Source organism: Macaca thibetana, chromosome 12 (assembly GCF_024542745.1).
Source record: "Macaca thibetana thibetana isolate TM-01 chromosome 12, ASM2454274v1, whole genome shotgun sequence".
NCBI lineage: Eukaryota > Metazoa > Chordata > Mammalia > Primates > Cercopithecidae > Macaca > Macaca thibetana.
This window is the reverse complement of record NC_065589.1, coordinates 23,182,567-23,206,177: the sequence shown is the minus strand read 5'-3', so window position 1 is coordinate 23,206,177 and position 23,611 is coordinate 23,182,567. Positions and strand designations below refer to the sequence as shown.

At 56.7% G+C, this 23,611-nt stretch overlaps 1 protein-coding gene across 8 annotated transcripts in view; it reads left to right on the top strand.

Annotated features, from left to right (window-relative positions):
- SPEG (striated muscle enriched protein kinase) overlaps positions 1-23,611 on the top strand; it is a 58,763-nt gene continuing 35,152 nt past the window's right edge. Inside the window, exons 1-8 of one of the 8 annotated variants that reach the window (XM_050752335.1) lie at positions 7,108-7,142; positions 8,141-8,183; positions 9,044-9,078; positions 9,672-9,761; positions 9,844-10,003; positions 12,989-14,286; positions 16,511-16,654; positions 17,000-17,182. In XM_050752335.1, the coding sequence (XP_050608292.1) occupies positions 16,564-16,654; positions 17,000-17,182 (274 nt within the window). In that variant the 5' untranslated portion in view covers positions 7,108-7,142; positions 8,141-8,183; positions 9,044-9,078; ... (2 more) ...; positions 12,989-14,286; positions 16,511-16,563. Of the gene's footprint in view, positions 524-7,107; positions 7,143-8,140; positions 8,184-9,043; positions 9,079-9,671; positions 9,762-9,843; positions 10,181-10,319; positions 10,707-12,988; positions 14,287-16,510; positions 16,655-16,999; positions 17,183-23,611 lie in introns of those variants that run through there. The other 7 variants (XM_050752332.1, XM_050752328.1, XM_050752329.1 and 4 more) reach the window with 7 other exon arrangements.

Genomic DNA, 23,611 nt, shown 5'->3' with positions numbered 1-23,611 from the left:
AGCACAGGCCGAAGGCGGGCGGGCAGCAGGAAGACAGGCCGCCGGCCCCCCAGAATCGTCTCCTAGGGCACCGTCCCGCGGGTGCCCCCGTGGCCGCCCAGTTCCGGCGTCCCCCCAGCCCAGCTCTCGGTGGTCATGCAGAAAGCCCGGGGCACGCGAGGGGAGGACGCGGGCACGAGGGCACCCCCCAGCCCCGGGGTGCCCCCGAAGAGGGCCAAGGTGGGGGCCGGCGGCGGGGCTCCCGCGGCCGTGGCCGAGGCGCCGGTCTTCCTGCGGCCCCTGAAGAACGCGGCGGTGTGCGCGGGCAGCGACGTGCGGCTGCGGGTGGTGGTGAGCGGGACGCCCCAACCCAGCCTCCACTGGTTCCGGGATGGGCAACTCCTGCCCGCACCGGCCCCCGAGCCCAGCTGCCTGTGGCTGCGGCGCTGCGGGGCGCAGGACGCCGGCGTGTACAGCTGCACTGCCCAGAACGAGCGGGGTCGGGCCTCCTGTGAGGCGGTGCTCACAGTGCTGGAGGTCGGAGGTAATGGGCAGGTGGGGGCCGCGCCCGGCAGGGGCTGGGTGCTCAGAGGTAGAGAAGGGCTGCCCAGGCCACGTGGGTAAGGTACTAGATACTGGTTCCTCCGCCTTCTTCCCAGGTGCCCTGGCTTCTTGGCTGCCCGGGCCCAGAAGTGAGATGAAGAGCCAAGTGCAGGGAATGGGGTGTCAAGGTAGAGAGGCTCCCCACAGGAAGGTCAGAGGTCAAGGGGCAGCAAGCAGTTGGTAAGCCAAGCCTGAGACCCACTCCTGCCTCTCAGGTAATTCTGGGGTGGAAGTTCTCAACCTCCTGCAGAGAAAAGCCTCCTGGGGGAAAGGGTGCCCTTCAGCTCCATAATTTAAATATGAGATTGACACTCGGATCAGCCCCTTAACAAGGGAGTGCGTGTCCGAAGGAGGGGGACAGGCTGCACGGTTGAAGGGATAGCTCAGAGCTTCCTGCAGGCCATTGCCGTGGCAGGGTTGATGTGGTCAGCTCTAGGCAGGGTGGAAGAGGCCTATGGGTGGCCACGTGTGAACAGGGTCCAGGGTCGGAAGAGGTGGAGCCAGGGCCAGGGCCAGGGCCCCATGGGCATGAATGGAGGTGAGTGCTTGAGAGTCTACATGCAGGCGTGTGCCTGCTTAGGTGCTGTGGAGGGCTCTGGATTCTGTGTGGTGGTGCAAACAGGTGAGGGATGGGCACGTGGAGCTGGTATGGGAAGCTCGTGGACCATGTCTACCTGAGCTTCCAGGGTGGATGTTTCCAGAACATGGAAGGGGCATGCTCTGGACCAGTACTTGACCCCCGCCCATAGATTTCCAGGTGCAATGTGAAGAAAAAGCTGAGGGCCTAAGGCAGAAGGGGAGGGCAGGAGGCTGGGCCCAGTGCTCATGGTCCAGCTGGGGCTACCATGGAGGCCAGGCCAAGGCTGTTAGCCTTGGGTCCGTTTTGGGGCTTCCTTTTTGATTTCCTCAGCCCTTGAGTAAGCCAAGTAGTTCTTCTCTAGCCAAAGGCAGAGCCTTGGGCAGGCTGAGCCCTGAGAAACAGAATTCTGAGGAAGTAGGCTACAGCTGGGAGAGATGGCAAGGAGCTGGGAGTTCACTCCCCTGGGCGTTTTTAAGAGGGACATGTCACTCCCCTGGGTGCTGTTGTGCAGGGGTAAATCCTTAGAGGCTGGGGAGGAGACACAGGGAGGAAAGCCCTCAGCAGCGGGAGGGCAAGAAGTCTCTAGGGCACAACCGAGTCAGGAGAGGGAGCCGGGGTGGCCTCTCTCCATCAGCATCTCCTCTCCCCCAGCCCTGCTCTGCCCACCTTCCTTGAGTGTCTGTGGCCAGGCCTGGGCCAGAGAGAACCATGGCTGGCTTCTCCTGGTTGGCCTAGCACCTGGACAGGTACAGGCTTCCCGAGCCTGGGATCAGGGGATGGGGTGCATTCTAGCAGACCTTGGGGCTGGGGAAGGCGTGGACTCCTTGGGGATCTCAGCTCTGGTCCTCCCAGGGGCAAAGAGGGCTGAAAATAGAACATAGATCAAAGGGTAAGATAGATGAGTTGATGACAATATGACTGGGGGAGAGATTAGCGAAGGGAAAGAAAGAGCTGAGGAGAGTAACGGTTATAATGTTATTTAAGATTGGAAAGGACCACACAGAACTGCAGCTCCAAACACATCCTTTCACAGGCAAGGACACTGTGGGCCAAAAGTCAGGGAGCTCTGCCTAAGACGTACTAGTCTAGTTAGAGACATAGCTAGTTATGGCCATCCCTGAGCTAAGAACCCAGTCCTCCTGGTTTTGGCTGTGGGGGCTTTGTACTCCTCAAGAAGTTCTGGAGAGAGAGGAGAGAGCAAGAGAGGGAGGGAGAGTGCTGGGAAAGTAGCTGCCATATGATTGGCCCAGGCCTGGCATTTCTCAAGATGGGTGCCTCCTGGCCTGACTTGGGTCCCTCAAAATGGGAAGCGGTGATGAGGTGTGAGAGCCCCCAGCAGGGCTGTTTGCTTAGCCCCTCTGCAGTCTTGGTGGTGTGGTCAGCAGAGCTGAGCCTGGCTGGGCATACCTAGACAGAGGCCAGGCGGACAGTGGGCTGGGCTGCTCTGGTGGAACAGCAGGCTTGAGAGGCTTGGGGTGAGAAAAGGGCCCTGGGTGCTGTGGGGCCGAATCAGGGCCCTTTGACATTCATATGAGAATAGGAAGAGGATTGGACTGCAGCAAATAACCTTTGAGAACATGTCCTGATTGTGCAGATAGAAGGTAGCAGAACAGTTGGAGGCCTCAGTCTGTCCCATTGCAAAGAACCATGTGTATAATTATTACACCTATCCCACATGCTTTGGAGGAGGGAGGGGCTTTGCTCTGGTGATGCTGGGGACTGACTGGGTGAATCTGGCTTCCTATCCCTTCTGTTGCCCACCTCTACCAGCCCCTGCCCAGTGGTAGCTCCTGCTCCAGGGCAGCCGGGCAAGCAGCTCAGCATTGCTCAGACTTACTCATGGAAAACTTTCTTGGTTGGAAACAACAGCAGGAGGACTTCAGGGTACTCGAGGAAGCCAAGCAAGGACCTGGCTGCAGAGGGAAGGACACGCTTTCCTGGCTGGGATTGCTGGCTCAATAAGACAGAGTGATGCTAGGTTCCTGGCACTCCTGAAGCCAGATATGTTAGCTCAAGGATGGAAGGATTTGGGCATGGCTCTGGGAGGTTGGGGTCATGAGAAGGCGAGTGGGCTACAGCCTGGAGAGTTTGGAGGATGGGGTGGTGGTGCTGATATTTGGGGGATGTAGAAATGAGGAAAGAATAGGAAACAAAGGGGGTGAAGATGGCAGAAATGCAGGATACTTGTAGAATCCTTAACATGCATAAGTACCCTGTCTCATTTAATTATTTAATCTTCCAAACCCTAGGTTACTGTTATGACCATTATTCATATAGAGAAACTGGTGTTCAAAGAGGAAATTTACCCAAGTTCCCATGACTAGTGAGGTGTCAGAGCCAGGTCTGAAAGTCAGGTATCTGAGTCTGGGTCCATACTGCCTGTCCATAGAAAGAGAAGTGTGGGAATACTGTCGAGGATTTGTCATCATCACCATCTTTCTCCGTCAGTATCCCCAAATCCATCTCTGGCCTAGTCTCCAAGATAGGCAGGCATTCTTCTTTTTCAAAATATCAGGCTCCCACCTGCACAAGTGCTACCCTCAAAGCTGTGGGTGTGCGTGTGTGGCTAAAGGGCAGACCTACAGTAAAGGGCAGAGGGGAAGCAGGAGAAAGCACATTTGAGAGAAGAGGTGAACTGATGATGCTCACATGGTGTGTTAATTGGAGCTTCATAGCCAGGGTCTGGAAGATTCTGGTGTTAATCAGAAGGGCCAGAGATCAATACATGGCAATGAACCATCCTGGGGACTTGAAGGCTTGGAGGGGAGAGCTTAGAGATAGGGAGAGAGGGCCAATTTAAGCAAGGAAAGGGTGGAGGAATGTACCAGAACCTGTGTTGAGGAATATTCTGCAGTTATTCTTTTTCACCTGGAATTTAGAATGTCTGGCTAGAGAAGCCAGGTGGAAAGTAGTATGGAGCTGGGAATGGGTATGGGGAGTGTCAACATCCATGTAGGCCAAGTGCCGACCAGCGAGTGGAGGAGAGGCCAGAGCGGGAGCAGAGAGGAGCTCTGGGGCCCCCTCCAGGAGAATCCTGAGTGGAATGAGAGATGGTCACTCCTCTGGCTGAAGACCTCTTGGGAAAGAGTCTGGGTTAGGACAGAGAAGAGGGAAGGCTGGATGAATGGAAGCGGTTGCAGGAAGATTTACTGTCCCCATTCCCATCACTGCTTACGCTCTCCACCTGCAGCTCTGCCACCCCCTCCCATATTTATTGAGTGCCTACTATGTGCTTTCGATACACGAGTCAGGGGGTTGAGGGATACCAAAATGTATGTCCTCCAGGGGATAACTTTCTAGTGAGGGGAGACAGACAATATGCAATAAACATAGTAAATAGGTAAATTACATAGTATGTCAGAAATACAGAGCAGGGTGGTAAATGAGGGGAGAAGGGAGAAACTGAACTGAGTCAGGAAAAAGGAGACAAAAGGGAGATGGGGGGGAGCTTGTGGCATAGGATGAAGATTTGAATTTTCTCTGGTTAGAGGGAAATGCTGGCAGTGCAGAAATTGGAAGTCTGGGTTTGGGTGAGTGGCAGGGAGACACAGCTGCCCAGCTATGGGAGAAAAATGGGGCAACCTGGGACCAGCTGGGGAGGCCCACACGTAGAGTACGTTCCAGGCCAGCCCTAAAGAGTGAGCAGTGCCGACCCAGAGCAGGAACACAGAATCCTGCCGGCCCCTCCTGGGCCCAGCTGTCCCGTCACTCACGCCCGCTGCCCATTGGTTATTTTTGCCATGGAATGTGCCAGCCCCTCGGATTCTCCTGGGGAACAGGGGCTCAAGTTACCCCCTCTCCTCACTCAGCTCCCCATTTATGAGTGGGTGTGTTTAGGGGTGTACAGGGAAAGTGCCCATGGGTGTTCAGGGTCCTTTGGCTGCAATGAGTGTGGACACACATATGTGCCCTCTCAGCACATGTCCCTGTGCATGTGTCTGTACTTGTAATTTGCTTTGATGCTCTAGGAAACAAGAACACCTGTATGCACTCAGAATGCACAAAACATGACCTAAACTTTAGAATAAAAAAGCAGCCAGGTACAGTGGCTCATGCCTATCATATCAGCATTTTGGGAAGCCGAGGCTGGAGAATAGCTTGAGCCCAGGCGTTCAAAACCAGCTTGTGTAACATAATGAGACTTCATCTCTATTTAATATTTTTTAAAAACTAGCTGCGCATGATGGCATGCAGCTGTAGTCTCAGGTACTCAGGAGGCTGAGGTGGAGGGAATCTCTTGGGCCCAGGAGATCGAGGTTGCAGTGAGCCATGATGGCACCGCTGCACTCTAGCTTGGACAACAGAGTGAGACCTAGTCTCTAAAACAGTAAAGAAATCTAAAATAAAATAAAGGGGCCACAAACTCAAATAACTGCAGGGGTCAAGGAGAAACTGATAATGAGGGAGGTGTGCTGAGCTCAGACATGATTGCTCCAGCCCAAACATTGTGCAGGCTGAATAAAACTCATCAGTCTATCCCTATATTTTATTTATTTATTTATTTTGAAGCAGAGTCTTGCTCTGTCACCCAGGTTGGAGTGCAGTGGTGCAATCTCTGCTCACTACAACCTCCACCTCCTGGGCATAAGTGATTCTCATGCATCTGCCTACGTTGGAATCCTGGCTCCCTCAATTTATTGACTGTGTGACCTTGGGCAAGCAACCGCTCGGTGTCTCAGTCTTCCTCTTTTCATGAGGATTAACTGAGCTCATTCACATAGAGTGCTTAGCACAATGCCTGGTACATACCAAACATGCAATAACTGTTAATAGTTACTCAGTAGTCACAACTCAGAAACCAGGATTGGCACTCCCTGTGCTCACTGGGATGATAATTCCCATCTCCAGGACACATGGAATCCCAGCACCTGTATGGCTTTTTCTAAGTGATAGGACTTCTCTGAGACTCAGTCACTTGTCCATTAAATGGGTATAGGATTATTGATTAGGGTTTCAAGCTCATGGGGTTTTTTGTAAATGAAGTAACATTTGTAAAGTGCCTGGCACTTAGTAACCGCTGAAGAAACATAGCTATAATGGTCACAGGGAGGATAGAATTTTGTGTATGCCAAGTGTGCATAGTGCTGAACAGGGCAGGGGTCGGGTGGAACACACAAAAAATTTGGTGAGTGTGCTTCCCTGTGAGTGAGAATACTGGCCAACTTTGTGAATAAGGGGGTACCTCTGTGCACCTTTGCTTGTGTGTATGAATGTATGGGGGTAGGGGGCGCGCATGGGACAGTCGAGAGGTAAGGTAAGATAAAGCCCTCTCTGGCTTCCTTGAGAAGCCTGGGGGTTTTCACAGTCTGAGTCCATGTTAACACGCAGTCCACACCGCCAGGACCCTTGCCCTGCGTTTGACCTAGGCGCCCCCACCCGGCGCTGTGCCCTTCGGCGAGTTCGGTTCTGCCTGGCACAGTGTGTGTGCGCGCATGTTTGTGGAATGAGCAAGTAGAGATGCTGCTGACCTTCCAGAGAGGCCCCGTGGGAGGAGGTGAGGGTGGGGGGAGGCTGCGCTGGGCTGCCAGAAAGTGGCCTGAGCTAGAGGCCATTGCACCCCTTTCTGTGCCTCAGTTTCCTCATGTGCCTAGGGCTCAGGAGGCAGATACAGGTTGGGGGTCCGCGGCTCTCGGCGTCAGGAGGTGACTGGTGGTCGTGTAGGGAGGCAGGTGAGGGCCGCCCCGGGGTAAGCAGGGGGACAGGACAAGGAAGGGGCCCCAGGTGGGGTGCAGGCTGGCGAGGGAGGGGCGGACTCCAGCGCCGCCGCCGCCGCTGCCGCTGCCGTCGCCGCCTTACCCCCACCCGGCTCCCGAGGCCCCGGGCTCCTTCCGCCACCCGCGCCGGCTCCCGCCCGCTCCCCAGCTCGCCCCCGGCCCCGCCTCCGACTCCGCCCCGCCCCCGCCCGTCCCCTCCTCGCCCGGCCGCCGGCCCGGCCCCCTCCCCCGCCATGAAGAAGCTGTGGGTGAAGAAGCGTTTCCAGGTGAGGGCTCCGGGGGCGGGAGGCGCCGGGAGGGGGCAGGGAGGCCTGGGCGCCCCGGAGGGAGGGCGGGTCACCGCAGCTGGGCCCGGTGGAGGGGGCGCTGGAGCCGCGCCTGCCCCACCCGAGCCCCGCTGAAGGCGGCGGGCCGGGCGCGATCTAGGGGCTCCCGGGTTTGCGTCCTGGGCGCGCAGGCCCCTCCCCGCGCTGAAGGGCAGATCCCCCCGCTCCTCGATCGCCCGCAATCCCCGCGACCACCGGGGAAGACCCCCGCTGCAGCGTTCGGCGTGGGGCGCCCACTTGCTTCTTTGCCACCCCTTCTTCTCTCTCCTCTGTCCAACCTCAACCCCGGGCCCCGGCCCCCCGCCCGGCTTGCCCCAGCCCCCCACTCTGGAGCCTTCCATCTTCGGAGCTCCTGAATGCAACGCACACGGATCCGCGCTGAGCTCAACACATTCCCCAAGCCCTGCCCTGTCCTCCGCGCACCTGGGCCTCCTGCATTCGTGAGGCTCTGGCCCTCTGCCCCCAACATCCCTCCCCCACACCTACCCAGGTATCTGTCCTCCCCCAGCAGGAATCTGCGCCCTCGTTCCTTCATCTCCCAGTCACTCAAGCACCCTGCCCCCCGCATCTCCATCTTCTCCTTCTCCTCACTGAGCCTGACTACATCGTCTTCTATCCTCTTTCTCTGGGGCTGTTGCCCTGGTCCCAGGCTGTGAGCCTCTGTCCAGTGGGACGTTCCAGCTTCCACCTGCAGCCTGCCGTTCTCTCCTTCCTCCCCCGCTCCTCGCAAGAGCCCAGCTGAGTACCCTGGAAGAAGGCAGGGGAGCCATTCCCTACCGGGGAAGCTGGTCACTCTGGGTCTCTGCCCACCTCCCCTCTCACACACACACTGGCCAGGGAATGAGTTTCTGCTTGATGTTGCAGTACTGGATGGGAGGCACAGGGACCTTAAGAACAAGCCTCCCCCTCAACTACTCATTCTGGCTTTTCTCTTTCAGAAAACCGGCCATTCCCGCCGGGCCTTTGGCCGACTCACCCATGGTGCGTGGACCGTGGGCGTCCTTGCTCTAGCCCATGCCTACTCCTCCTCTTGGTCCCTGTCCCTCTGTGAGGCATCAAGGCCCTTGAAGACAGCCCATGAGATGTGGGACCCTCCCACACACCCCACACTTATCTACCACCCACCCGACCAGGCCCCCTGTGCCCTACAGCTGAGAGAGGACCCGGCAGCAGGGAGGGCGGCTCGCTAGCACACTGGGTGCCGTGTTCTCCATGTGAGGCCTAGTGGGAAGGAGTTCATTACCATGCTTTGGCAACCAGTACGTGGCTCCTGCTTGTCATGGCAGCCAGAGGGAAACTGAGGCATAAAACCTGATAGAATCTGGGAAAGTTGAAAATACTCCCAGGAACCTTTGCTCCTAACCTAACCACTGGGCATTTTTGAGGACAATTCAACAGTAGAAGAGAGGGACCTTGAGGAAGGTGCCTGTCACATCATGATGCAGACAGATAAGGGGTTGGTTTGCAAGGAAGGGTCAAAGCACAATGCAAATATTGTAATAGAGGGTGGGCCTGACTCCTAATGGGAGGCCCAGGTCTGCGGCTGGACTGAACACAAGCAGGTGTGTGTGTGTGTGTGTGTGTGTGTGTGTGGCCAGTGGCGGCACCAGTAAGTGCCAAGGATACCAGAACCACTGGGGCAGCTGGAATAACCAGCCCAAGTATGGGGGTCCCCAGTGCTGGGCACATCCCAGGTATCTCCCTCCTCACCCATTGCCACAGGGCACCTCTGGGGACTGGGTACCTCATGCCCCTTCTGTCCTGACTGCCCTCCATGCCCTGCCCCACAAACGCTCTGATAACAGTCTGTCCCTGTCTCTCTCCTGCTGCTCCTATGGAAGCGAAGTTTTCCGCTCCTGCAGAAAGCAAAGTTACGGTAGGAAACTGGCTCCTGCTCTAGCCCCCCGCGTCCCCCGCTTTCCAACCCGGCCCCGGCCTCTCCTCACCCTGCCTCAGCTGCACCCGATGCCTTCCAGCTGGTTTGGGGTAGAGGACAGGCTGGCCCTGCGGTTGGTCGAGTGCCCTGGCGGTACGACTCTGAGGTGACTCCTCTTTGTTCCTGGGGTGCTTGAACCCAGACTTTAGAACCTTGGAACCTAGGACCTGATGATTTTGGGGGTGCACAGGAGCTTAAGCTTTCACTGACAATGGGAGGAGGGAGAATGGAGGAGGCCCTGATAATCCATTAAGATATTGGCAGATGGGGAGGGGGTGGCAGTTTGGAGGGCCCTACGGAGGTAAACGTGAGTAACCAGGGGCCCAGAGATGGAGCCACGGCACTGTCATGGGAGGGGTTATCCTGAGCAGCCCAGGCTGGGCAGGAGATGTGGGGAGCAAAAGAGAGGAGGTGCTGGCAGCCCTGCCAGTGATAAGATGGAGCCTGCTGTTGGCAGGGAGGCAGAAGGCAACAGGGAAGAGTTGGAGGCAGAGGGAGGAGGGCCCTGCCCACACAGACCCCTTCTTCTCCAGACTCAGAGACGGCTGAGGATGACATCAGCGATGTGCAGGGGACCCAGCGCCTGGAGCTTCGGGATGACGGGGCCTTCAGCACCCCCACGGGTGAGCTCCTGGGGTGTACAAAGAGCAGGCAGGCGGGTTTCCCACAAGGGGTGCATCAGTCTCATGGTGCTCCTTTCTCTAGGGGGCTCTGACACCCTGGTGGGCACCTCCCTGGACACACCCCCGACCTCCGTGACAGGCACCTCGGAAGAGCAAGTGAGCTGGTGGGGCAGCGGGCAGACGGTCCTGGAGCAGGAAGCGGGCAGTGGGGGTGGCACCCGCCGCCTCCCGGGCAGCCCAAGGCAAGCACAGGCAACCGGGGCCGGGCCACGGCACCTGGGGGTGGAGCCGCTGGTGCGGGCATCTCGAGCTAATCTGGTGGGCGCAAGCTGGGGGTCAGAGGATAGCCTTTCCGTGGCCAGTGACCTGTACGGCAGCGCATTCAGCCTGTACAGAGGACGGGCGCTCTCTATCCACGTGTAAGTAACGGCCTTACCTGGGCCCGAACTGCCCCATCTCACCATGCTGTCCTGCGCTGCCCTCACTGCTCCGTTAGCCTCCACCCATCACCCTGCCCCATCCATCTCTCTGTGCACTTCTTCACCCCCTGCTGCCACTCCATCTTCCCACACTGCTCCCTCCTCCTCCTGAGCCATCACCGCCCACATCCCCCTGCTCCCACCTGTCCTGGCTCACCATGCCATCTCCATGGTCTCCTGGACCCTTCTGTCCCTTCCTTGTCTCCTCCAAGATCTCCAGTTTCTCAGGGGTCCTCTTCTGCCTCACCCATTCAGGCTCCAGTTGTCCCCAGGATCCCTCCCCCCACCCAGGGGCCCCCTCCGTGCCTGCTGTCTCAGCAGCTGCTGCCTTTTCATCTCTCTGCACATTCCTGTTCCCATGTGGGCCTTTTTCTGGGAGGAACAGAACCTTTCCACACGGCAGCTCCCGGGAGAGCAGGAGAGAGCAGGGGAACAAGCCAGCAAGCAGGAGAGAGAAGAGAGTGAGGTGGCCAGGGGCAGATGGGGCAAGGGGCCTGTGAAAGCAGGAGGCCGTGGGCTGGGGGCGGCAGGGGGCTGTGAAAGGGAGGGGCTGGAAATGGGGCCAGGCTGGAGGGAGAGAGTGGGAGTGATGGTGACAGGGGGCTTACAATTATTTCTCTCATGGGAAACCCCTAAGTCCCTGAGGGTGGGATTCAAGGTTGTCCTGGGAGGGAGTGTGAGGAGCGGAGGTGTTGGAGTGAGGCACTGGAGCCATTTTTGGAGATCTGGGGCTTGCAGATACATGGGAGAGCGCTATAGTGGAAGAGGGGAGTGGCTGATGATAGAGGTACTGGGGGCATTTGGGGAGCTGAAAGGGGCCTGGTTTGTGATGGGTATGGGTGTGGGGGCAGGCACCCTCGTGCAGGAGAAAGAAGGTGCCTGGTGGGGGAGGCTGCTTTGAGGGTGATAGAGTGGCTAGTAGTGGGCAGGGGAGAGGGCCAGGGCTGGGCCATGGCCAGGGGGAGGCTCCCTTGGCTTATCTTCTTGGCCTTACCCGGTGCTCCTGTGCCCTGGGCTTGCCTTTCCCTCTTGCCTTTCTTTACCAGGCCCCAGCCAGAGCCTGGAGTTGCTATGGCAACTTCGGAGGAACCCATTTCCTTAGTGATGTCTATGGTACAGAGACTGGCCTGGAGCTCAGAGCTGCCAGCAACAGGCCTCCTCTGCTGTCCTCAATTTCTCCCCAGGCCTCACCCACTTCCCAGAGGCCCTTCCCTGGGGACTCTGCGGCCCTTCCCCCAGAGAAGACACTTCCTCCCTGCAGGTGGCTGGCTGGGGTTTCTGTCTCTCAGGGCACTCTGCATTGCCACCGCCCCCTTTAGCCCCAGTCAGAGGCGGGTCTGTCATGTGGGTGGCTGACTCAGGTAGGCTAAAATATCCTTAACTCGGGACCCCTAGAACTGCTTGTGACTGGCACCCTACTACTTGTCCTCCCTTCTGTGCCCCTGGAAACCCAGACACTTTGGAAGGAATAAGGGCTCAGGATTCTGACTGCCTGGGTTTCAATCCTAGCACCAATCATTTCCCAGCTGTGTCACGTTGGTAAGGCACTTAACCTTTTTTATGCCTCAGTTTCTTCATCTGTAAATGGGGGTGATCACAGTCCTTACCTCACAGGGCTGTTGTATTAAATGACTCAATGCATTTTAAGCACTTGGTACAAGCCTGGCACTCAGGAAATATTCAATGAGCCATTTTACAGATTTTTATTAAGCTCTCTCTGATGTGTCAGGTATGATAATACATCTAATTCCTTTTTTTTTCTAATCTTTATAATTTTTATGTGTGATGTGCCCCCTCACCCGCCCCAGCCCCGGCAAGGGTCCAGATGGGGAAAACTGAGACCCAGCTCTCTTGGGCACCAAAGCTCTGTTAAGTGAAAGAGATACTCTGGGGTAACCGGCTCCTTCCCTCCTCCTTTTCGCCCACACTCCCTATTCAGGCCCACTTAGTAGCTATTTCCGAGCTGAGTTATTTCAGAGCATACCCCTGTGGGGGGCCTTCTATGCTTCTCAGGGGGGATTTCCAAGGACTCAAGATAGCTTTCCCAGGGGAAGCGCAAGTCAAAGGCCTATCCTGGGGGCAGACTGAGCAAGGGGAGTAGGAGCCTGGGCATTCCGTCGCCACCTGCTGTGTCCCATCAGTGCTGGTGGTGGCGGCAGGTATGGGCTCAGGTCTACACAGCAGCCAGGGAATCCTAGGGATGGGGCACTGCTCCCCAAAGGCTTGTGCCTGGTCCAGGAGGCTGTTGCTTGGCTTCCAGGGACCACTAGGAAGGGGTGTGCCCTGCTGATGATGGGCAGGGGTGTGGGGGCCAGCTGGGGGCTGGAATGAGTGGGCGGCTGCATTCCTGAGAGCGCCCCTCCCCACCCCACCTTCTTGTCTTCCCTCCCCACTTCATCCTTTGGGTCCTAAGTCTCATTCTTTTCTCTCCCTCATGCTCAGTTCTGTTTCCGCTGTTTCTCGGCTTCCAGGGCTGGGGGGAGGAGGCTGGCCCGAGTCCTAGGGCTGAGTCTGTACCAAGACCCAGCCATTAGCCCAATCTTGTGGTTCCAGAGCCGCCGGCCTCTCCCCAGCACCTGCTCTGGCTGTGCGCTCCTCGTGGGGGTGGGGGGTGGGGGGCAGGAGGATCTGGCCCATGTCACCCCCAAGCCTGCCCAGCATGCCCACCACCCAATTCCTATCACAAGCTAAGGGTCTAGGAGAGGAGGCCCTCTGAATCCTCTACCCCTCTCCATCTTGGTTCTGCAGCAGCGTCCCTCAGAGCGGGTTGCGCAGGGAGGAGCCCGACCTTCAGCCTCAGCTGGCCAGCGAAGCCCCACGCCGCCCTGCTCAGCCGCCTCCCTCCAAATCCGCTCTGCTACCCCCACCGTCCCCTCGGGTCGGGAAGCGGTCCCCGCCGGGACCCCAGGCCCAGCCCACAGCCACCCCCACATCGCCCCACCGCCGCACTCAGGAGCTTGTGCTGCCCGAGGACACCACCACCGAAGAGAAGCGAGGGAAGAAGTCCAAGTCTTCCGGGCCCTCCCTGGCGGGCACTGCGGAATCCCGACCCCAGACGCCACTGAGCGAGGCCTCGGGTCGCCTGTCGGCGTTGGGCCGCTCGCCTAGGCTGGTGCGCGCCGGCTCCCGAATCCTGGACAAGCTGCAGTTCTTCGAGGAGCGACGGCGCAGCCTGGAGCGCAGCGACTCGCCACCGGCGCCCCTGCGGCCCTGGGTGCCCCTGCGCAAGGCCCGCTCTCTGGAGCAGCCCAAGTCGGAGCGCGGAGCGCCGTGGGGCACCCCCGGGGCCTCGCAGGAAGAACTGCGGGCGCCGGGCAGCGTGGCCGAGCGGCGCCGCCTGTTCCAGCAGAAAGCGGCCTCGCTGGACGAGCGCACGCGGCAGCGCAGCCCGGCCTCCGACCTCGAGCTGCGCTTCGCCCAGGAGCTGGGCCGCATCCGCCGCTCCACGTCGCGGGAGGAGCTGGTGCGCTCGCACGAGTCCCTACGCGCCACGCTGCAGCGCGCCCCATCCCCTCGAGAGCCCGGCGAGCCCCCGCTCTTCTCTCGACCCTCCACCCCCAAGACATCGCGGGCCGTGAGCCCCGCCGCTGCCCAGCCGCCCCCTCCGAGCAGCGCGGGAAAGCCGGGGGACGAGCCTGGGAGGCCCAGGAGCCGCGGGCCAGCAGGCAGGACAGAGCCGGGGGAAGGCCCGCAGCAGGAGGTTAGGCGTCGGGACCAATTCCCGCTGACCCGGAGCAGAGCCATCCAGGAGTGCAGGAGCCCTGTGCCTCCCCCCGCCGCCGATCCTCCCGAGGCCAGGACGAAAGCACCCCCCGGTCGGAAGCGGGAGCCCCCGGCGCAGGCCGTGCGCTTCCTGCCCTGGGCCACGCCGGGCCTGGAGGGCGCTGCTGTACCCCAGACCTTGGAGAAGAACAGGGCGGGGCCCGAGGCAGAGAAGAGGCTGCGCAGAGGGCCGGAGGAGGACGGTCCCTGGGGGCCCTGGGACCGTCGAGGGGCCCGCAGCCAGGGCAAAGGTCGCCGGGCCCGGCCTACCTCCCCTGAGCTCGGTAAGGCCTCAGGGAGGGCTGACAAGGTGCCTGGACCAGGTCGGTGGGGGGCGTTTGTGGAGAGCAAGACGGCTCAGCAGGAGCGGGGGTGGGGGGGAAGTAGGGGGGGTGGGGGTGGGGGGTTCGGTCGGGGGTTTCGCCTGGGGCTGCTAGTCTGCTGCAAGGGTGGGTTTGCCAGAGAAGGCGCAGACACAGGCTCCACTTTGAGTGAAGGATTGTGAAAGTCCTTGTGCTAGGACTGCCACTGGTGAGGTGGAGCGTGAGTGTCGTGATGGAGGCTGGGTGAGGCTGTGAGCTAAGATTGGTGCCCAGATGCCCGCCATAGCTCCCCTGGGTCCAGTGGCCCGCTAGGCTGTTGGATCAATAACCACTACTGGGGGGGATGCACTGGTGGGAGCCTAAGGCTCCCCTTCATGCCCCCAATCCCTCTGTTGGGGAGAGATGGTAGATGGTCTGAAATAATTTGCAAATTCCTGTTACAGACACGCTTTATGCCACAAAACTCTACTCTGCCTCTCCCACTCGGGCACCATCCCCTGATCCATGTGTGGCCATTCAGCCTCCCCTTCTAGCCTCCTCACCCAGGCTTACACCCTGCATGGCTGAGCTGACTGTGGTCCCTACACAATGACTGCCTGTGTGTTGTCTCCCAACCTTCCCATGGGTGGTGACCAACATCACCAACAGGAGAATGACTCTGCACCCCACCCCTCATCCTGCGCATCAACTGGAGGCCCACTCCTGGAGAGAGGCGGCGGAAGGTGTCCTTGACCCACTTCCACTGCTCCTCCAGAATAGATGCCTCTACCTGCTGCTCCTGGGAGACCCTGCCAGGATCTCTTTTATTGCACTTACTAGTCTGTATTTTTCTTTTTTCTTTTTTTTTTTTTTTTTGAGACGGAGTCTCGCCCTGTAGTCCAGGCTGGAGTGCAGTGGCCAGATCTCAGCTCACTGCAAGCTCCGCCTCCCGGGTTTACGCCATTCTCCTGCCTCAGCCTCCCGAGTAGCTGGGACTACAGGTGCCCGCCACCTCGCCCGGCTAGTTTTTTTGTATTTTTTTTTAAGTAGAGATGGGGTTTCACCGTGTTAACCAGGATGGTCTCGATCTCCTGACCTCGTGATCCGCCCGTCTCAGCCTCCCAAAGTGCTGGGATTACAGGCTTGAGCCACCGCGCCCGGCCTAGTCTGTATTTTTCTTCATCAAAATTATTTTGCATTTAAGTATTACCACCTCAGAATCTTTAGAGATAATTAGGCCCCTGTCCATCATCCTCCTGGCCACCATTATTGCAAACACACAGCCATGTGCCAGCATTGTGTTAACTAGGCCCTTACAGATGTTATTTCATTTCAGCCTATATGTCAGTTTCAGAGAGTCTTATCCGCTCCATCTTACAGATAACAAAACTGAGGCTCAGAGAGGCGATCTAATTTGCCTAAGGTTTTGTAGCCGGAAAACAGCAGAATTGGGATTTTCACTGCTTTTTTGGCTACATACATCATCCTTTATCTAGCTTACGGAATGTCAGAGTTGGAGAATGCCCAGAGAGACCCATGACAATGGAGTTTGTCATCTCTCTGTGTGTATGAGCTTCCTGTAAGCAGGGACCACATGGTCCTTCCTCTCGTGTTCTTGCTACCCGTACAGTACTCAGTATGCCGGGAGTACAGGGTCACTATTTGGTGAATGTATGAAATCAAATCTGATCTTTGTAGGCCTCTCAGACCGCCTACCATTCACTCTTGTGAATCTGATGGCTTCACACATTTGACAATTCACCTCGTGTTGCCCTGTGCCACCACTGTTATTACTTAAGTCTTGGGTTGCTGTTAGTTTGTGCTGTCTGTTTGAAAGCTTGTGCCCCTCCAAGTGCCTTGCACAGGGCGTGGTACGCCATACACGATGGCTGATGTATTAAAGACATATGCAGTGCGGTCCTGTCTTCCTCCAGAAGCCAACGCTCTAACTGTGGATGAAGTTGAGGAACAGTCAGACTACCATGGAGTCAAGGCTGCCCTGACCTGTTTGAGAATGCTCCTTCTGACTTCCTTTGTTCCCTACGGACATTCAGGAGGCAGACCCTGTTCTCCCCCAGTCCCTGCTTTCTAGAAGCCCCTCTGTCTGGGTTTGACTTTCTAGGATGCAGGCCACCAGGACTCCCTCTCCTGCTGTCATCCCTGCAGGGATCATGGCCCCTTACCCCGTTACTCCTGTGTCCCACAGAGTCTTCGGATGACTCCTATGTGTCCGCTGGAGAAGAGCCCCTAGAGGCCCCCATGTTTGAGATCCCCCTGCAGAATGTGGTGGTGGCACCAGGGGCAGATGTGCTGCTCAAGTGTATCGTCACTGCCAACCCCCCGCCCCAAGGTGAGCTCCAGTACTGGGCCAAGGTGAGGTCAAGGTTGGGAGGGGGCGTGTGAGAAGGGAAGGGGAGGTTCCCCCCGACTCCTCCATGGGAGGGGTGGGAAGGAGGGGAATTATCCCCTCCATGGGGCTGCCCTGACTTCTGTGTGTGTTCAGGGACATTTCCCAGGACCCCTGAGAGAGGGGAGGGCAACCTGGGCTTCCTGAAATGAGGGTGGACTTTTCTGGATTCCCTGGGGTGCTGAGAGGAGAGGTTTGGGCTCCTGTGTGGTGTGTGGGGTAGGAGTGAGAGATTCTCGGTGGGCGCCCGTGGGCCATGGCGAGCCGGGTCCCCGTGCCTCCCCACAGTGTCCTGGCACAAGGATGGGTCAGCGCTGCGCAGCGAGGGCCGCCTCCTCCTCCGGGCTGAGGGTGAGCGGCACACCCTGCTGCTCAGAGAGGCCAGGGCAGCGGACGCCGGGAGCTATATGGCCACGGCCATCAACGAGCTGGGCCAGGCCACCTGTGCCGCCTCACTGACCGTGAGACCCGGTAGGGAGCCCATCAACCCTGGGACTGGGTGGGGGCAAACTGTGACTCTTCCCTGGCCCAGGCCCAATCCCCCTCCCTTCCCACTCTCAGCCTTGAGCTCGGGTTCCCCGCCAGCGTGCACAGTCCGTGCAGTCCCTTCTGGATGTCAGCAGCTCTGGTGAAAGCAATTTAAATGGCCCTGGCCTCAGGGCAGGGGCCAAATCCCCAAGGCACACACAAGGCTGGCCAATTCATGAAGTCAGTGAAATTTGTCTTTAGCTATCCTCTAAATGCCATCCTCCCATGGCATTTCCCTGAACAGGGTCCTGTGGGGAAAGCAAATTGTCCTTGAGTTTCCCAGAAAAAGAATCTCTCTGCTCACAGGGCTTAAGAGCCACCACGAGCCTTCTGAAGTCATTTCCCTTGTAAGACAGTCCCCCCTCCCAGTAAAAAGAGATGCTTTCGAGTGCCACAAGCCACTTCCCCCCTCCTTTTCTTGAACCCAAAGTCGTAAAAAGGGTACAGCGAAGAGCACTTCTCAGGGGCTGGCAGTGCCGAGACCGCCTTGTTTTCTATTTTTGTGAAAGCCCTTACTTGGTGTCAGACTACTTTCTTTGGGATTCAGCCCAGTTTCTTTCTGGTTCAGCTGGATCAGTGTCGGTGTACATGGCCAGTTCAGCTCATTCAGCTTGCTGGGCCTGACAATGCACTGACCCCGGGCCTGGGGTTCGGGGAGGTGAGGATGGTCAGGGGGCGTTACAGGAGGAAAACACACTCAACCCTCAAGAGGGTTCCCACTGGGTGACCAGACCTGGATCAGAGGACCTAGGTTGGGGGACAGTGTGGGGCAGATGAATCTAGTGCTGAGGACATCCGAGCAGTTGCTTAGTGTTCTGGGATGCCTGCGCTGAGAAACTTTGGCGCCCTGAAGGAGGCTGGGATTTAGACCGGCACAGGGAAGGCGGGACATGCCAAGATGGGGAACAGCACACGATGTTCTGTCCCTTTCTTCCACGAAGGGCTGCAGGAGACAAGATGGCAGAGCCTGTGTGCCCGTCCCAGGGCCTCAGCACCTGAGCAGTGAGGGAGTTCTTGATGCGTCTGAACACAGTCTCGTGCTCCAACAGAGCCTTTGGTTGCATGGTCTGGCTTGTGCCACTACAGGTCTTCATCCTCCTTAGCTGCATATCCCTCCCAGGAGCCCATTTTCCAGGCTTTCTCCTCCTCCTACCCCTCCTACCCCGCTGAATCATGCCCGTCCCTCCACCACATGCTTCTGTCCTTCCATCACCTCCAAGATCTGGCTTCTGACTCAGCTCCCAGCTCCCCTGAGGGGGCCCAGGCCTGGCTCCAGGACTCCAGTCAATACCTGGCTTGGGCTGAAATTTGGCGAGGGGTGGGATGCGGGGTGCCCTGATATTGGCTCAGGGCCATTTGGGAGCCTTTTAAGGTTGGAAAGGCAACTTGGGGCGAGGCAGCTGTCAGCCCTTGACTGGGAGTTCTGTATTTGTGGCATAGAACCTCCGGAGCTTCAGTTTCCTCATTTGTAAACCAGAGATGATGACACCATCCTCACGGATGAAAGCGAATGTGTGAACGAGCTTTATGAACTGTAAAGCTGTAGACAAATGTTAGTTGTTAGTGTTATTAACGAGTGATGTTGTGTACAAGAGCTCAGGTTTCTACGAGGATCTGGGAAGTGCCTTATCTTTCTCTGTCCCTTTCTTCAGCCCTGTGAAACCCTGTGCCTTGGGGACTCCACCTCTCCCCTTGGAAGGCCATATCCTGCAGACCCTCCGTATTTCCCAGCCCCTGTATCCTCAGCTCATCACAGCATCTCTGCACCTCTGCCCTGGGGAGCCAGAAAGCCTTCATCACATTAGTCTGTTGCATCAGGCATTGCAGCAAGACAGCACCTCCTTAAGTCAGGCTGGCTCGGGGGCCCCAGGGCCTGGGGGGCAGGCATGTGGGTCCAGACTTGGCTCTGGCTGTGTAGAGCAAGCTGACTTTCTTACCCTACAAGGCACTGTTTAGTCCAGAGTGACTGGATGGGGGCCAGTGGACTTGAGAGCAGCAAAAGTGGGTGGAACCTGAGGATGGCACAGACATCTGGCAAGGGGTGGTCCCAGGCCTGGAGTCTGCAGGGAGTGAGGGCTGGAATCAGGGGACGGTGTCCAGCAGTTTGCCCAAGGGCCCACTGGGGAGTAGGTAGAGGGAGGCAGTGGGCAGTGTCTTGTGGGAAGAGGCCTGCGTGCAGCCACCGCCCTCTCTTGCTCCTGCCCCTCCCCTTCTTGCTCCTCCCCCTCCCCCTGCCCAGTGCTATGGTAACCAGGGCTGGCTGCCCAGTCCCCTATTGGGGTCCACCCCAATAGGGCCTGCTTTTGAGGGTCTACAGATCTCAATTCCTGGTTGGGAGCCATGGGAACCAGGGAATGGATAACTAGAGAATGCGGCCCCATGGACTGTGGTTTAGGGGGCAGGGTCTGTGCGGGCAGGACCTGGTCCTTACCAGCTCCTCAGTTCCCTCCCATCCTTTCCACCCCACTGAATAATTCTGTTGAGACCACAGTCATTCTCCCAAAGCGGATGTGTGGATGGGGGCGGGTGGCTAGGGAGTGTGAAAAGTGTGCTTAACCAAAGCAAAGCATTCCGCACCGCTACCCACATCCATCACACAAGTATTTATTGAGTGCCAACTAGGTGCCAAGTGCTACATCTCTCTAAACAGTTTCTTCTGTTTGGAGAGTATCATCGACTTTCTCAAGCCCTTTCACATCTCTTCCTGGCGATAACATTGTGCCATACATATCCCTTGGAGGGACGTGTGACAGGTGGTGACATTCCCATTTTACGGATGAGAAGACAAAAATGTGGATAGGAAAGTGAGGTAGAGCTAGCACCAGGCCAGCAGCCTTTATTTAGCACTTGCAATCTGCCTAGGGATGTTATCAGCAACAGTGATTTAGGGTGATGGAAGTAACTGCCCATGAAGCAAATAAACTTAGTGTGGGGTGCAAATAAAAGTACATGGCCAGGCCGGGTGCGGTGGCTCACACCTGTAATCCCAGCATTTTGGGAGGCTGAGGCGGGTGGATACCTGAGGTCAGGAGTTCGAGACCAGCCTGGCCAACACGGCAAAACCTCATCCCTGCTAAAAATACAAAAATTAGCCAGGCGTGGTGGCATACGCCTATAATCCCAGCTACTCTGGGGGCTGAAACAGGAAAATCACTTGAACCCGGGAGGCGGAGGTTGCAATAAGCCAAGATCGTGCCACTGCACTCCAGCCTGGGTGATAAAGTGAGACTCTGTCTCAAAAAAATAATAAATAAATAAGTAAGTAAGTAAATAAATAATACAGGACCAGTTAGCACTTACTGAGTGCTTCGTATATACCAGGCCCTGTGTTGATTGGATTATTTTGTTTAATCCAGCCTTATGAGGTAGGTTCTATTATTATGCCCACATTACGGATGAGGAAACTGAGACTTGGAAAACTTTAGCAAATTGCTATCTGGACACAGTGGCTGACACCTGTAATCCCAGCAGTTTTGTCTGGAGCAGCATTGATCAATAGACATTTCTGTGGTGATGAAGATGCTCTATATGTGCATGGTCCAGTATGGTAACCCTAGCCACACATGGTTAGTGAGCACTTGAAATGCAGCTGCGGTGACTGAGGAACTGCACTTTAAATTTAATTTCATTTTAATAACTGCGTTTAAATAGTCTCAGGTGGCTAGTGGCTGCCTTCTTGGGATGGTCAGCTCTAGGAGCTTAGGGCCAGCTAGAGGCTGGAGCTATGATTTGAAGCACTGTCTCGGTCTCTCAAGCCTGCATTCCTAACCATGACGCTATCCCACCCCCTTTCCTGTTGCTCTGAAGAAGTTTGAGGTTGAGGTGGAACTGAGCTCATGAGCTCACTGGGAGGGCACTGGTGATGCCCTCTGTGGGTGGGTCAGACTGGGGGCTTTCTCTCCTTCCTCTGTTGACTCCCCACCTCTGGCACAGCTGTGGTCCTTCTGTTTCCTTGCATGCCTGATGTGAGCACACCCAGCTTCCCCACTATGCGCCCTGAGAGGAGGTCCTCTGGGTGCTGGGCAGGAGGAAGCGGGAATATGGGAGGCCCCATGGGCCTGGGCCTCATCCTGCCACCTCCAGTCCTGCCCTCAACTACAGGTCTCCTATATTTGAGCCCAAGATTCTAGCATTTTCCAGCCAAGACCTTGGCCTCTTCATTGTACCTTAGCTTGTCATGGTTTGCTTGGCGGCAAAGTGAGGATCTTCGTACCAGTCAGGCTACCTACTCGGTGAGATTCCTGAGGGTCTGTGAGGAGGGCGAGTTGACTCAGGACATTTGGGACAGGGGATATAGCTCATCAAAGCACATTCCGGTCCCACTCATAGAATCAACATGACCACAGCAGAAAATAGGTTGTTTATTGGGGGCCATGAAAACAAAAACAAGGAAGAAAACCTTGGCATCCATGTCAGTCCCTGTCTTCTCTTGCCCCTGGTCTCTGGCCACCTGTGGCATAGTTACAGATTCTCCCTTGTGATGGCAGTGGCTGCCGATGGGGAGGATGCCACATGGCCCCCATCGTCAGTCCTTGATGGGGGTTTGGACAACACCTGACAAAGCACTGTGGTGTGGTCCCCTTGCCCAGACTCAGCCCTTCCTCCACCCTCCTGTCTGCCAGAAACAGGTCTGCCTGACAGGTGGCTGCCCCGAGGCTGGTACCTAGAACGGAGGCCATCACTCACAGCCTGTCAGAAGTATGGAGAGCTCATTTACTGTTGTTGCAGCCACTTTTTCTCACCTGGAGCAAACTAACATAATCATATGTAAGAAATTAATCATGACCGGGCGCAGCGGCTCACGCCTGTAATCCCAGCACTTTGGGAGGCCAAGCCGGGTGGATCTCGAGGTCAGGAGTACAAGACCAGCCTGATCAACATAGTGAAACCCTATCTCTACAAAAAATACAAAAAATTAGCTGGATGTGGTGGCAGGCGCCTGTAATTCCAGGTACTCGGGAGGCTGAGACAAGAGAATCCCTTGAACCCAGGAGGTGGAGGTCGCAGTGAGCCAAGATCGCGCCATTGCACTCCAGCCTGGGCAACAGTGCGAAACTCTGTCTCAAAAAAAAAAAAAAGAAAAAGAAAAATTAATCACTTCACTTCTAGGGCTAGGTCAGGCTGACCATGTGAAATGATCTGACAGCTTGTACATTTTGAACTAAGACTGAACCATTCTCAGTCCAAGAGGAAATATTTACGTCAGCACCCTGTGGAAATGCCCACCTCCTGGCCAGCCATGTCCTGCCTTTCCCTGACTTTTCCACAGTGGGGTTACCACAGCAGACGTTTCAAGAACTGCCTGTGGAGGACCTACTGAAACAGCGCATGTGGAGGGCCAGCTGGGAAGGGCTAAGCCACAGGCAAATGCTGGCTATCCTGCAGCCTATCACTCCGTTCCTCAAGAATCATAAGGAGAAAAACTGTTTATGGACTGGGTCCGTGGCTACACCTGTAATCCCAGCACTTTGGGATGCCAAGGCAGGTGGATCACTTGAGGCCAGGAGTTTGAGACAAGTCTGGCCAACATAACGAAACCCTGTCTCTACTAAGAATACAAAAATTAGCCAGGTGTGGTGGTGGGAGCCTGTAATCCCAGCTACTGAGGGAGGCTGAGGCAGGAGAATCACTTGAACTTCAGAGGTGGAGTTTGCAGTGAGCTGAGATTATGCCAGTGCACTCTAGCCTGGACGACAGAGTGAGACTGTCTCAAAACAAAAAACAGAAACAAAAACAAACCAAAAAAGAATTGTAAGGAGTCCACCTTGCCTGCAGAGTAAAGGCTGCACACCTTCAGGTGGCCTCTACCATCTGCACCCATAGGGCAAAAGGAGCCAGAGGCCTGAGGCTGGCCCTCGGGTGGCAGTAGGAGGCACGTGCTTGAACAGTGGATGCCCCACTCCTTACTTCTTTACCCAGTTTATAGACAGACAGTTGAGCTATAGTCCTCTGCACACATGCCTTTTGCTTCAAACTTTTCTGCATGCACTTTCCTCTGCCTGTAATATTTTTCCCTTTTTCCTGCAAACTGCAATTTCAATACTGCCTCTTCCTTCAGTTCTCTCTTCCCTGAGCCAAAAGTCATCTCCTGCCTTCTGTACTCCCACGCCCCTTACCTGCTGCTCTCTTGCTACCTGATACTTCCTGCTTGCTCTTATAGTTGCATGTGTATCTGGCTTGTCTTCCCCACCACCCGGAAGGCTCCTGAGGACATGACTGTGTCTTTGCCACTCCTTAGCACTGGCAGCTGGGCCTGGGGGCCCTTCTGAACAGTTAGGGGCTGGGCTGTGTGGACTGCAGAGCTGCATGTGAGGTGGCAGTGAGTAGGCAGAGACCCCCATGACTTTTCAAGGCCTTGAACAACGTGGGTGA